At 44.1% G+C, this 16,010-nt stretch overlaps 1 protein-coding gene across 1 annotated transcript in view; it reads right to left on the reverse strand.

Moving 5' to 3' along the window:
- Positions 1-16,010, reverse strand: part of LOC110531049 (piezo-type mechanosensitive ion channel component 2) — a 220,057-nt gene that overhangs the window by 178,798 nt on the left and 25,249 nt on the right. Inside the window, exon 3 of the mRNA XM_090182937.1 lies at positions 5,211-5,336. Within this exon, the coding sequence (XP_090039063.1) occupies positions 5,211-5,336 (126 nt within the window). The remainder of the gene's footprint in view (positions 1-5,210; positions 5,337-16,010) is intronic.

The following is a 16,010-nucleotide window of genomic DNA, read 5'->3' on the forward strand; positions in this document are numbered from 1 at the left end:
GTGACTTTAAAACAGTTACAGAGTTTACAAGCATTTCGCTACCCCTGCAATAACATCTGCTAAACACGTGTATGTGACCAATAAAATTTGATTTGGCTGTGATAGGAGAAAGCTGAGGATGGATCAACAACATTGTAGTTACTCCACAACACTAACCTAAATGACAAGAGTGAAAAGAAGGAAGCCTGTACAGAAAGAAAAGTATTCCAAAACATGCATCCTGTTTGCAACAAGGTACTAAAGTAATACTGCAAAAAATGTGTCCAAGCAATTCACTTTTTGTCCCGAATGCAACTTGTTGTTTGGGGCAAATCCAATACAACACATTACTGAGTACCACTCTCCATATGTTCAAGCATAGTAGTGGCTGCGTCATGTTATGGGTGTGCTTGTCATCGTTAAGGACTAGGGAGTTTTTCAGGATAAATAAGAAATGGGATGGAGTTAAGCACAGACAAAATTCTAGAGGAAAACCTGGTTCAGTCTGCTTTCCACATGACACTGGGTCATGAATTCACCTTTCAGCAGGACAATAACCTAAAACACAAGGCCAAATCTACACTGGAGTTGCTTAGCAAGAAGACAGAGAATGTTCCTGGTGGCTGAGGTACAGTTTTGACTTAAATCTGCTTGAAAATCTATGGCAAGACCTGAAAATGGTTGTCTAGCAATGATGAACAACCAATTTGGCAGTGCTTGAAGAATGTTGAATTCCCCCCTTCTGACACCCAGGTGGCGACACGCATCTCTGCGTGCCCGGCAGATATTTCAGGTTGGATGTCGGCCCACCACCTCAAGCTCAACCTGGACAAGACGGAGCTGCTCTTCCTCCCGGGGAAGGCCTGCCCCGCTTAAAGACCTCATCACGGTTGACAACTCCACAGTGTCGCCCTCCCAGAGTGCAAAGAACCTTGGTGTGACCCTGGACAACACCCTGTCGTTCTCTGCAAACACCATTCCTGCAGGTTCACGCTCTACAACATCCGTAGAGTACGGCCCTACCTCACACAGGAAGCTGCGCAGGTCCTAATCCAGGCACTTGTCATCTCCCGTCGTGGCTACTACAACCCTCTGCTGGCTGGGCTCCCTGCTTCTGCCATCAAACCCCTTCAACTTATCCAGAACACTGCAGCCCGCATGGTGTTCAAACATTCCCAAGTTCTCTCATGTCACCCCGCCCCTCCTCACACTACACTGGCTTCTAGTTGAAGCTCACGTCCACGTTGCTTACCTTTGGAGCAGCATGAGGAACTGTCCCTCCCTACTTTCAGGCTATGCTCAAACCCTACACCCCAACCCGATCACAACGTTCTGCTACCTCAGATCTCTTGGCCTGTTGTTGTCCCTCCTAGCTATCTTATTAAGATTAATACATTAACTTTAAGTCGCTCTGGATAAAAGTGTCTGCTAAATTACAAAAATGTTTTTAAAAAATATGTAAATGTTGAACAATCCTGGTGTGGAAAGCTCTTAAGAGACGTACCCAAAAAGACTCACAGCTGTAATCAATGCCAAATGTGATTCAAACATGTATAGATTCACAGGGTTGAAACCAAGATATATGAGTGTTTTATTTTTTCATAAATGTTTTATAAATGTTAGAATTTTTCTTACACTTTTACGGAGTATTTCGGGTAGATCGTTGACGAAAAATACAATAAATGGGTTCAGTAAGTCTATGTTGGAACATGTTAGTGGGTTCAGTAAGTCTATGTGAGAACATGTTAGTGGGTTCAGTAAGTCTATGTGAGAACATGTTAGTGGGTTCAGTAAGGATATGTGAGAACATGTTAGTGGGTTCAGTAAGTCTATGTGAGAACATGTTAGTGGGTTCAGTAAGTCTATGTTGGAACATGTTAGTGGGTTCAGTAAGTCTATGTTGGAACATGTTAGTGGGTTCAGTAAGTCTATGTTGGAACATGTTAGTGGGTTCAGTAAGTCTATGTGAGAACATGTTAGTGGGTTCAGTAAGTCTATGTGAGAACATGTTAGTGGGTTCAGTAAGTCTATGTGAGAACATGTTAGTGGGTTCAGTAAGTCTATGTGAGAACATGTTAGTGGGTTCAGTAAGTCTATGTTGGAACATGTTAGTGGGTTCAGTAAGTCTATGTTGGAACATGTTAGTGGGTTCAGTAAGTCTATGTGAGAACATGTTAGTGGGTTCAGTAAGTTTATGTGAGAACATGTTAGTGGGTTCAGTAAGGATATGTGAGAACATGTTAGTGGGTTCAGTAAGTCTATGTGAGAACATGTTAGTGGGTTCAGTAAGTCTATGTGAGAACCTGTTAGTGGGTTCAGTAAGTCTATGTGAGAACATGTTAGTGGGTTCAGTAAGGATATGTGAGAACATGTTAGTGGGTTCAGTAAGTCTATCTCCTAACTTAGCCCCCAGAACCAAAGTGGTACATCCCCTAACTTAGCCCCCAGACACCAAAGTGGTACATCTCCTAACTTAGCCCCCAGACACCAAAGTGGTACATCTCCTAACTTAGCCCCCAGAACCAAAGTGGTACATCCCCTAACTTAGCCCCCAGACACCAAAGTGGTACATCTCCTAACTTAGCCCCCAGAACCAAAGTGGTACATCCCCTAACTTAGCCCCCAGACACCAAAGTGGTACATCCCCTAACTTAGCCCCCAGACACCAAAGTGGTACATCCCCTAACTTAGCCCCCAGACACCAAAGTGGTACATCCCCTAACTTAGCCCCCAGAACCAAAGTGGTACATCCCCTAACTTAGCCCCCAGAACCAAAGTGGTACATCCCCTAACTTAGCCCCCAGAACCAAAGTGGTACATCCCCTAACTTAGCCCCCAGAACCAAAGTGGTACATCCCCTAACTTAGCCCCCAGAACCAAAGTGGTACATCCCCTAACTTAGCCCCCAGAACCAAAGTGGTACATCCCCTAACTTAGCCCCCAGAACCAAAGTGGTACATCCCCTAACTTAGCCCCCAGAACCAAAGTGGTACATCCCCTAACTTAGCCCCCAGAACCAAAGTGGTACATCCCCTAACTTAGCCCCCAGAACCAAAGTGGTACATCCCCTAACTTAGCCCCCAGAACCAAAGTGGTACATCCCCTAACTTAGCCCCCAGAACCAAAGTGGTACATCCCCTAACTTAGCCCCCAGAACCAAAGTGGTACATCCCCTAACTTAGCCCCCAGAACCAAAGTGGTACATCCCCTAACTTAGCCCCCAGAACCAAAGTGGTACATCCCCTAACTTAGCCCCCAGAACCAAAGTGGTACATCCCCTAACTTAGCCCCCAGAACCAAAGTGGTACATCCCCTAACTTAGCCCCCAGAACCAAAGTGGTACATCTCCTAACTTAGCCCCCAGAACCAAAGTGGTACATCCCCTAACTTAGCCCCCAGAACCAAAGTGGTACATCCCCTAACTTAGCCCCCAGAACCAAAGTGGTACATCCCCTAACTTAGCCCCCAGAACCAAAGTGGTACATCCCCTAACTTAGCCCCCAGAACCAAAGTGGTACATCCCCTAACTTAGCCCCCAGACACCAAAGTGGTACATCTCCTAACTTAGCCCCCAGAACCAAAGTGGTACATCCCCTAACTTAGCCCCCAGACACCAAAGTGGTACATCTCCTAACTTAGCCCCTAGACACAAAAAGTTGAACATCTCCTAACTTAGCCCCACCCAGACACCAAAGTGGTACATATACTGACTGAGCGGGTTGTGGAAACTAACCTAACCCTCAGGTGAGAGAGAGAGCTGAACTACACCTGTACTGGGGTGATCAACAACCCCTCTTTCAACACTGAGGGTCAAAGTTCAAGCACACATACAGTACACAACTACTTATTCCAGGGTATTCACTAGAATAATAGCGAAGACATCAAAACTATAAAATAACACACATGGAATCATGTAGTAACCAAAAAATTTTTAAACAAATCAAAATATATTTTAGACTTTAGATTCTTCAAAGTAGCCAGCTTTGCACACTCTTGGCACTCTTGGCATCACATGGAATGCTTTTCCACCTATGCTAAGCACTCGTTGGCTGCTTTTCCTTCCTCCACTCAACTCATCCCAAATCATCTCAATTGGGATGTGGTCGGTGATTGTGGAGGCCAGGTCATCTGATGCAGCACTCCATCACTCTCCTTCTTGGTCAAATAGTCCTGACACAGACTGGAGGTGTGATGGGTCATTGTCCTGTTGAAAAACAAATGATAGTCCCACTAAGTGCAAACCAGATGGGATGATGTATCGCTGCAGAATTCTGTGGTAGCCATGCTGGTTAAGTGTTCCTTGAATTCTAAACAAATCACTGACAGTGTCACCAGCAACAACAACAAAAAACACACCGTCACACCTCCTCCTCCATGCTTCACGGTGGAAACCACACATGCGGAAATAATCTGTTCACCTACTCTGCATCTCACAAAGACACGGCGGTTGGAACCAAAAATCTCAATGTGGACTCATCAGACCAAAGGACAGATTTCCTATGCTTATTTCAAGCCAGTTTCATCATTGCGCTTGATGGTTTTTGCGACTGCACTTGAAGAAACTTTCAAAGTTCTTGACATTTTCCGGATTGACTGACCTTCATGTCTTTTCTCTTTGCTTATTTGAGCTGTTCTTGCCATAATATGGACATGCTCTTTTAACAAATAGGGCTATCTTCTGTATACCACCCCTAACTTGTCACAACACAAATGATTTGCTCAAACACATTAAGAAGGTAAGAAATTACACAAATTAACAAGGCACACCTGTTAATTGAAACGCATTCCAGGTGACTACCTCATGAAGCTGGTTGAGAGAATGCCAAGAGTGTGCAAAGCTGTCACTAAGGCAAAGGGTGGCTACTTTGAAGAATCTAAAACATAAAATATATTTTGATTTGTTTAACACTTTTCTGGTTACTACATGATTCCATATGTGTTATTTCATTAGTTTTGATGTCTTCACTATTATTCTACAATGTGGAAAATAGTAAAAATAAAGAAAAACCCTTGAATGAGTCCAAACTTTTGACTGGTACCGTACATGTAACGAATGGAACAGGAACATGATCTGTACTCAAAGTTGAAGCGGGGGTCAACAGAGTTAGAGTTAAGTCAGGGTACAGACTCAGTAGAGGAGGTCAACAGAGTTAGAGTTAAGTCAGGGTACAGACTCAGTAGCGGAGGTCAACAGAGTTAGAGTTAAGTCAGGGTACAGACTCAGTACTCACAGTTGAAGGCGCGGTCTATGTTGTTCCCGGCCAGTAGACTGTTGACAGTGATTTGATAGATGATGTGGAAGAGCAGGAAGCTGAGACTGCTGAAGCACAGGGACATGAGCAGGCGCCCCGTGTGGCCTGGAGGACAAATAACAACAAGGAACTTTAATTTCTTACATTTATTGCACAGCAAGGGCCTCAGAACTGAACACTAAAGCACTTTCTCCCCCTCCCCCTTCCCTGCCAAACTCCCTCCAGCCTATGCTTATTTCAACCCAATTGAGGGGAAGTCAATGAGTATACACATTTGGAAGAAGGGGGATGAAGTTAATTAGTCTACATTGGGAAATTTTTAAATGCATTCACTAGTGCCTCTGGAACACAGAGACAGAGAGAGCGCCAGAGAGAGAGAGAGAGAGAGAGAGAGAGAGAGCAAGAGACACAAAAAGAGAGAGAGAAAGAGAGAGAGGGAGAAAGAGAGAGAGAGAGAGAGAGAGAGAGAGAGAGAGAGAGAGAGAGAGAGAGGGAGAGAGAGAGAGAGAGAGAGAGAAGCTCCACAGCTGCTCCACACATGAGCCAGGTTTTATTACACACCTACAGGTATTTGGGATAATTGTTGTTAATAGCTGTTATGGTGATAATAGAATACAGTAGGATGAACAGACCTCCCGTCACACAGAGGAAGTGAACATTCTCATCCTCAGGGGTCAAAAACGTTATTAAAATAATACCACCACCATTTTGACATTGATGTTGCAGTGAAGTGTAACCGGGGTGATTCAGCAAACCATGCTGGCATTATGAGTAACCTTGCCTGTAGACTTGTGATAGAATTCCTCAGTTCATGCATTTACTATAGTTTAGAGGGCACAGTATTGAGGCAGGGGATATGAACATGGGTTTATTCGCTTCGAGGCAAGCAACACTGAAGCATGCATGAGAGCACCAGCTGTTCCGGACGACTGTGTGATCACGCTCTCTGTAGCCGATGTGAGCAAGACCTTTAAACAGGTCAACATTCAAGTGTCTTCACTGACATTTTCAACCTCTCCCTGACTGAGTCTGTGATACCTACATGTTTCAAGCAGTCCACTATTGTCCCTGTGCCCAAGGAAGTGAAGGTAACCTGCCTAAATGATTATTGCCCCCATAGCACTCACGTCTGTAGCCATGAAGTGCTTTGAAAGGCTGGTCATGGCTCACATCAACGCCATTATCCCAGAAACCCTAGACCCACTCCAATTCGCTTACCGCTCCAACAGATCCACAGATGATGCAATCTCAATTGCACTCCACACTGCCCTTTCCCACCTGGACAAATGGAACACCTATGTGAGAATGCTATTCATTGACTACAGCTCAGCGTTCAACACCATAGTGCCCTCAAAGCTCATCACTAAGCTAAGGACCCTGGGACTAAACACCTCCCTCTGCAACTGTACTTCCTGATGGGCCGTCCCCAGGTGGTAAGGGTAGGCAACAACATCTGCCACGCTGATCATCAACATGGGGGCCCCTCAGGGGTGCGTGCTCAGTCCCCTCCTTTACTCCGTTCACCAACGACTGCGTGGCCACACACAACTACAACACCATCATTAAGTTTGCTGGCGACACGGTGGTGGTAGGCCTGATCACTGACAACGGTGAGACAACCTACAACCAGTTTGTCTAGCCCAGTTGATTTGTAGGGATTCTGATTTTTTAGCTCTTTCAGAACATCAGCTGTCTGGATTTGGGTGAAGGAGAAGCTGGGGTGGGGGTGTCTTGGGCTAGTTGCTGCAGGGGGTGCTGAGATGTTGGCCGGGGTAGGGGTAGCCAGGGTGAAAGCATGACCATCCGTAGAAAAATGCTCATTGAAATGATCAATTATTGTGGATTTATCTGTGGTGACAGTGTTTCCTAGCCTCAGTGCAGTGGGTAGCTGGGAGGAGGTGCTCTTGTGCTCCATGGACTTTACAGTGTCCCAGAACGTTTTGGAATTAGTGCTACAGGAAACAAATTTATGTTTGAAAAAGCTAGTATTTGCTTTCCTAACTGACTGTGTATATTGGTTCCTGACTTCCCTGAAAAGTTGCACATCGCGGGGGCCATTTGATGCTAATGCAGAATGCCACAGGATGTTTTTGTGCTGGTCAAGGGCAGTCAAGTCTGACCGTGGACCCATTACGCATGCAGGCAATGAGGCAGTGATCGCTGAGATCCCGGTTGAAAACAGCAGAGGTGTATTTAGGGGGCAAGTAGATCAGGATGATATCTAAGAGGGTGCCCATGGTTACGGATTTAGGGATGTACCTGGTAGGTTCCTTGATGATTTGTGTGAGATTGAGGGCAGCTAGCTTAGATTTTAGGACGACCGGGGTGTTAAGCATGTCCCAGTTTAGGTCACCTAACAGTATGAACTCTGAAGATAGATGGGGGGCGATCAATTCACATATGGTGTCCAGGGCACAGATGGGGGCTGAAGGGGGTTTATGGCAAGCTCGAATTGTTTGTATACTAGGCGGTACTGGAGCTCCAAGTCTAGGGCCAAGCCATAAGACTGCAGAACAATTAATCAATGGCCACTCTGACTTTTTACATTGATACACCCCTCCCCCCCTTTGTTTTTACACTGCTGCTACTCGCTGTTTATTATCTATGCATAGTCACTTTACCCCTACCTACATGTACAAATTCCCTTGACTAACCTGTACCCCCCGCACATTGACTCGGTACCAGTACCCCCTGTATATAGCCTCCACATTGACTCGGTACCAGTCCCCTTTATATAGCCTCCACATTGACTCTGTACCGTAACACCCTGTATATAGCCTCCACATTGACTCTGTACCGTAACACCCTGTATATAGCCTCCACATTGACTCGGTACCAGTCCCCTTTATATAGCCTCCACATTGACTCTGTACCGTAACACCCTGTATATAGCCTCCACATTGACTCTGTACCGTAACACCCTGTATATAGCCTCCACATTGACTCGGTACCAGTCCCCTTTACATAGCCTCCACATTGACTCTGTACCGTAACACCCTGTATATAGCCTCCACATTGACTCGGTACAGGTACCCCTTGTATATAGCCTCCACATTGACTCTGTACCGTAACACCCTGTATATAGCCTCCACATTGACTCGGTACCAGTCCCCTTTATATAGCCTCCACATTGACTCTGTACCGTAACACCCTGTATATAGCCTCCACATTGACTCGGTACCAGTCCCCTTTATATAGCCTCCACATTGACTCTGTACCGTAACACCCTGTATATAGCCTCCACATTGACTCTGTACCGTAACACCCTGTATATATCCTCCACATTGACTCTGTACCGTAACACCCTGTATATAGCCTCCACATTGACTCTGTACTGTAACACCCTGTATATAGCCTCCACATTGACTCTGTACCAGTACCCCCTGTATATAGCCTCCACATTGACTCTGTACCGTAACACCCTGTATATAGCCTCCACCTTGACTCTGTACCGGTACACCCTGTATATAGTCTCCACATTGACTCTGTACCGTAACACCCTGTATATAGCCTCCACCTTGACTCTGTACCAGTACCCCCTGTATATAGCCTCCACATTGACTCTGTATCGTAACACCCTGTATACAGCCTCCACCTTGACTCTGTACTGGTACCCCCTGTATATAGCCTCCACATTGACTCTGTACCGTAACACCCTGTATATAGCCTCCACATTGACTCTGTACCGTAACACCCTGTATATAACCTCCACCTTGACTCTGTACTGGTACCGCCTGTATATAGCCTCCACATTGACTCTGTACCGTAACACCCTGTATATAGCCTCCACATTGACTCTGTACCGTAACACCCTGTATATAGCCTTCACACTGACTCTGTACCAGTACCCCCTGTATATAGCCTCCACCTTGACTCTGTACCGGTACACCCTGTATATAGCCTCCAAGTTGACTCTGTACCGTAATACCCTGTATATAGCCTCCACATTGACTCTGTACCGTAACACCCTGTATATAGCCTCCACCTTGACTCTGTACCAGTATCCCCTCTATATAGCCTCCACATTGACTCTGTACCGTAACACCCTGTATATAGCCTCCACATTATTTTTTTAATTTAATTTAATTTTCATAAAAACTGCATTGTTGGTTAAGGGCTTGTAAGTAAGCATTTCACAGTCATGTTTACACCTGTGTTAGTCAGCAAATGTGACAAATAACATTTGAATTGTACAACAAAAAGTGTCCAGCCTACTTATCGGAACAGACTTCCTGACAGTAACAAGAGCAGCCACAGTCTCAAACGGTTCCTCTTCTGCCATTAAATATAATGTACCTTACTGGGAACACTTTGGCCTTTACTACGCTACGGCACCATACCCATATCGCTGGTCTGGTGTGTGTGTGTGTGTGTGTGTGTGTGTGTGTGTGTGTGTGTGTGTGTGTGTGTGTGTGTGTGTGTGTGTGTGTGTGTGTGTGTGTGTGTGTGTGTGTGTGTGTGTGTGTGTGTGTGGCACTACCACTGAGCAGCAACAGTGGACCATCATAAACTGCTAAATACTGCCTACCTACCAACATCTCTCCTAGCCAGCCTTATCAAATACTACCTACCAACAACTCTCCTAGCCAGCCTTATCAAATACTACCTACCAACATCTCTCCTAGCCAGCCTTATCAAACACTACCTACCAACATCTCTCCTAGCCAGCCTTATCAAATACTACCTACCAACATCTCTCCTAGCCAGCCTTATCAAACACTACCTACCAACATCTCTCCTAGCCAGCCTTATCAAATACTACCTACCAACATCTCTCCTAGCCAGCCTTATCAAATACTACCTACCAACATCTCTCCTAGCCAGCCTTATCAAACACTACCTACCAACATCTCTCCTAGCCAGCCTTATCAAATACTACCTACCAACATCTCTCCTAGCCAGCCTTATCAAACACTACCTACCAACATCTCTCCTAGCCAGCCTTATCAAATACTACCTACCAATATCTCTCCTAGGGTTTTTCTTTATTTTTACTATTTTCTACATTGTAGAATAATAGTGAAGACATAAAAACTGATGAAATAACACATATGGAATCATGTAGTAACCAGAAAAGTGTTAAACAAATCTAAATATATTTTACATTTGAGATTGTTCAAAATCGCCCCCCTTTGTCTTGGTGACAGCTTTGCACACTCTTAGCATTCTCTCAACCAGCTTCATGAGGTCGTCACCTGGAATGCATTTCAATTAACAGGTGTGCCTTGTTAAAAGTTCATGTGTAATTCCTTTCCTTCTTAATGCATTTGAGTCTATCTGTTGTGTTGTGACAAGATAGGGGTGGTATACAGAAGATAGCCCTATTTGGTAAAAGACCAAATCCATATTATGGCAAGAACAGCTCAAATAAGCAAAGACAAATGACAGTCCATTATTACTTAAGACATGAAGGTCAGTCAATCCGGAAAATGTCAAGAACTTTGAAAAGTTTCTTCAAGTGCAGTCGCAAAAACCATCAAGCACTATGATGAAACTGGCTCTCATCAACTGGCTCTCTCGCTGCAGAGGATAAGTTCATTAGAGTTACCACTACCACAGAAACTGCAGCCCAAATAAATGCTTCACAGAGTTCAAGTAACAGACACATCTCAACATTAACTGTTCAGAGGAGACTGCGTAAATCAGGCCTTCATGGTGTAATTGCTTCAGATGGGATGGTGTATCGCTGCAGAATGCTGTGGTAGTAGCCATGCTGTTTAAGTGTGCCTTGAATTCTAAATAAATCACTGAGTACGTCTCCTACTCCTACTTCGGAGGAATCCACGTTTCATTGGGTTCTCCAACTACTATCGCCGGTTCATTCAGAAACTTCAGTTCTACTGCCGCCCCGCTCACTGCCCTTACCAGACAAAAGACCCGGACCCTTCAATGGACTGATCGCACCCTAAGTGCTTTCAACAACTTGAAATGCCTCTTCACCTCAGCTCCCGTCCTTCTCCAACCTGATCCGACCCGTCCTTTCACCCTGGAGGTGGATTCCTCCGAAGTAGGAGTAGTAGACGTACTCTCTCAGCGGGTGGGAACACCTCCAAAATCACATCCCCGTGCCTTCTTCTCCAGGAAGTTATCCTCCGCTGAGATGAATTACGATGTGGGGAACAGAACTCCTTGCCATCCAGCTGGCCTTTCGAGTGGGTTGGCAGGGGCACAACATCCCTTTCTTGTCCTAACAGATCATCGTAATCTGGAATAAATCAGAGATTAAACTCCAGACAAGCCCGCTGGGCTCTCTTCACATGCTTCCATTTTCATGTTACTTACATCCCTGGAAAGAAAAACGTAAAAGCTGATGCTCTCTCTCACCAGTTTGACCTTCCGACCAGTAACTCAGACCCTACACCCATTCTTCCTTCCTCTTGCTTTATGGGACCAGTACAGTGGGAGGTTCACTCTGCCATAGAAGAAGTCCTAACCTCTGACCCGGATCCTCCTGAGACACCAGCTGGGAGGAGTTACATACCAGCAGCTGTTATACCCCAGACTGATGCAATGATGTCACACGTCCTTGGGGTCAGGACATCCGGGCATTACACGAACCACCGAACTTCTAGCCTGTAAGTTCAGGTGGTCCTCACTGGCATCCAACGTAAGGGATTACGTACTCTCCTGTTCAGTCTGCGCCCGAACCAAAAGCCCTCGCAATCCCCCTTCCAGGAAAACTTCAACCTTTGCCAATTCCTCACAGACTGTGATCCCACATAGCTGTTGACTTCATCACAGACCATCCTGAAACCTCTGGTTTCGACCTTCCACCACCCTTGTCATAGTAGCCCATTTTTCAAAAATGTATCGTCTGGTTCCTCTTCCTCATTTACGTAACGCCATGGAATTGGCAGAGTGTATGTTCCATCAGGTGTTCCGTCTGTATGGCATTCTGGAGGACATCGTCTCTGACCGCGGGCCCCAGTTTGTCTCCCGGGTGTGGCAAGCCTTCTGTGACCGACTGGGGGTTGCCCTCAGCCTCTCCTCTGGGTACCATCCCCAGACCAACGGGCAGACGGAACACCTGAAATAGGGAAGTACCTCCTCCAACAATGTTTTGCCTCTCCACACGACTGGAGTTGGTATATGGCCTGGGCCGAATACTCTCAGAACTCACACATGCATTCATTCCTCCGCCTTACTCCGTTTCAGTGTGTGCTTGGTTACCAACCCCCCACCATGTTTCCCTGGAAGGCAGAGCCAGGTACTGTCCCAGCTGTCGACGACTGGGTTCAGTGTAGTGAGCGGGTATGGGAGAGACCGCTCATCGGCATCTGCAGGAAGCCTCTAATACCCAGAAACGCTTTGCCGACAGACAACGCCAACCTACGCCACTGTTTCACCCCGGACAGCGTGTGACTCTCTACCAGAGACATCCGCCTCCCCTGCAAAAAGTTCTGTCCTCGCTTCATTGGTCCCTTCAAGATAACCCATCGCATCAACCCTGTCACCTACCGCCTCCAGTTACCCCGTCGGAATAAAATCTCCTCGTCCTTCCATGCGTCTCTTTTAAAACCAGTCCTCTTCATCCTCCAGTCCTCTTCATCCTCCAGTCCTCTTCATCCTCCAGTCCTCTTCATCCTCCAGTCCTCTTCATCCTCCTGTCCTCTTCATCCTCCAGTCCTCTTCATCCTCCAGTCCTCTTCATCCTCCAGTCCTCTTCATCCTCCAGTCCTCTTCATCCTCCTGTCCTCTTCATCCTCCAGTCCTCTTCATCCTCCAGTCCTCTTCATCCTCCAGTCCTCTTCATCCTCCAGTCTCAACCCGCAGTGCGCCCCCACCATTGGAATTCGGGGGGGAACCTGCCTACGCCATTCAGGCCATCCTTGATTCTAAATGCCTGAGGTCGCATCCACTATCCAGTGGACTGGGAAGGTTATGGGCCTGAAGACCGGTCCTGGGTCCCCGACTAGGACATCCTCGATCCAGAGATGATTCAGGCATTCCACCGTAACTGTCCGGATCGTCCCTCTCCCAAGGTAGGAGGCAGCCTCTTGGGTGGGGGGGGGGTTCTGTTTTTTTGTGTTCTTGAACGTAGCCCTGTCTTTCAAGGCAAAATTAACACGTGCCGTGCTCTGCGCGTGAATCTACACCGTTTTCTCCCAGAGTATTCATTACATAGCATCCAAACATTTGACTTATACTGTATATAAATAATTATACAGATTTTTTTTATTACTACAGTATTTACCCTATAGTAAACTTTAATACTACATTATTTACACTATAGTAAACTTTAATACTACAGTATTTACACTATAGTAAACTTTAATACTACAGTATACTACAGTCATGTCCGCAAAACTACAGTAAATATCACAGTATTCACTGTCGTGTTTTTGCTGACTTCAGTCCAGTGAATACTATAGTATTTAACCATAGTATACTATAGTATTTAACCATAGTACACTATAGTATTTAAACATAGTATACTATAGTATTTAAACATAGTATACTATATTATTTAACCATAGTATATTATAGTATTTAACCATATTATACTATAGTATGTAACCATAGTATATTATAGTATTTAAACATAGTATACAATCGTATTTAATGATAGTATACTATAGTATGTAACCATAGTATACTATCGTATTTAGCCATAGTATACTATAGTATTTAACCATAGTATACTATAGTATTTAACCATAGTCTACTATAGTATTTAACCATAGTATACTATAGTATTTAACCATAGTATACTATAGTATTTAACCATAGTATACTATGGTATTTAAACATAGTATACAATAGTATTTAACCATAGTATACTATAGTATTTAACAGTAGTATACTATAGTATTTAACCGTAGTATACTATAGTATTTAACCATAGTATACTATAGTATTTAACCACAGTACACTATATTATTTAACCATAGTATACTATAGTATTTAACCATAGTATACTATAGTATTTAACCATAGTATACTATAGTATTTAAACATAGTATACTATAGTATTTAACCATAGTATACTATCGTATTTAGCCATAGTATACTATAGTATTTAACCATAGTATACTATAGTATTTAAACATAGTATACTATAGTATTTAACCATAGTACACTATATTATTTAATCATAGTATACTATAGTATTTAACTATGGTATACAATAGTATTTAATCATGGTATACTATAGTATTTGACCATAGTATACTATAGTACTTAACCATAGTATACTATAGTATTTAACTATAGTATACAATATTATTTAACCATAGTATACTATAGTATTTAACCATAGTATACTATAGTATTTAACCATGGTATACTATAGTACTTAACCATAGTATACTATATAGTATTTAACCATAGTATACTATAGTATTTATTTCATGTGGATACCTCCAAACAACATCTCTCCTAGCCAGCCTTATTAAAATACTGGAGAGAAAGTTTTGGGTTCTTGTTTTCCCTAGAATTTCCCCTGACGGTCACCGGGAGAGAGAGAGAGAGGAATGCTCGTTAATAGGAAGTGGAGTTATAAGGTTCAAATTGGTTCTTAACTTCTGGACAAGGCACTACTTTGGCTCTTTCCTCACCCATAACGTCTCAGGAAAAAAATGTAATAATCGGACCACATATTCAGCAAGGGGCAAATAACAGCTTGGAAAAGGACTCTGTCTTTTACCAATAATTGTCCAACGGTGCCAGACAGAGAAATATTATCGAGAAATAGTATCTATTATCGAGAAATAAGACACTATTTAGATTCAACTAAAAATGGTACGTTTAAACTATGTAACCCCTTCCCCACCCCCCCACCCCAACAACAACAACAAAAAACGGTATAACTTTAAGCTTTGTTGGTGCAACGTTACGTTACTCAGGAAGTGGTACAGCTGGACCCTAAATGATTTGACACCCTTGATAAACATGAGTAATAATGACTGTAGAAAATAAAACAGCTAAAATACTGCGCTAATGGGGGAAATTATAACATTTTATACTGATACAATTGCTCAGAGAAAGTTAAAGTTGTCTGTGTCAAAACAGACAGACATGCTAAAGTTAAAGCAAACTACATTTTTGTTGGTGCTTATGTTCATCTGTACCTGTGTACATGAACGTACGTGTCTGTCTGCCTGTGTTTGTGTCTGTCATTGTGCGTGGTATCCTTTCAGTTGATCATTTCTCCCCAAGTCTGAACCTCTGCAGGCTCAACCCCCTAATACCACAGACAGTAGAAGCAGACAGACTAGTATATATGTAGAGGATGGGGGTAGGACCAGGATGTTCAATAGAGAGGATGTAGAGGATGAGGGTAGGACCAGGATGTTCAATAGAGTCTATATGTAGAGGATGAGGGTAGGACCAGGATGTTCAATAGAGTCTATATGTAGAGGATGAGGGTAGGACCAGGATGTTCAATAGAGTCTATATGTAGAGGATGAGGGTAGGACCAGGATGCTCAATAGAGTCTAAATGTAGAGGATGAGGGTAGGACCAGGATGTTCAATAGAGTCTATATGTGGTGGATGAGGGTAGGACCAGGATGTTCAATAGAGTCTATATGTAGAGGATGAGGGTAGGACCAGGATGTTCAATAGAGTCTATATGTAGAGGATGAGGGTAGGACCAGGATGTTCAATAGAGTCGTTGTGTAGAGGATGAGGGTAGGACCAGGATGTTCAATACAGTCTATATGTAGAGGATGAGGGTAGGACCAGGATGTTCAATAGAGTCTATATGTAGAGGATGAGGGTAGGACCAGGATGTTCAATAGAGTCTATATGTAGAGGATGAGGGTAGGACCAGAATGTT

Source organism: Oncorhynchus mykiss, chromosome 8 (genome assembly GCF_057628025.1).
Source record: "Oncorhynchus mykiss isolate SJ-2025 chromosome 8, ASM5762802v1, whole genome shotgun sequence".
NCBI lineage: Eukaryota > Metazoa > Chordata > Actinopteri > Salmoniformes > Salmonidae > Oncorhynchus > Oncorhynchus mykiss.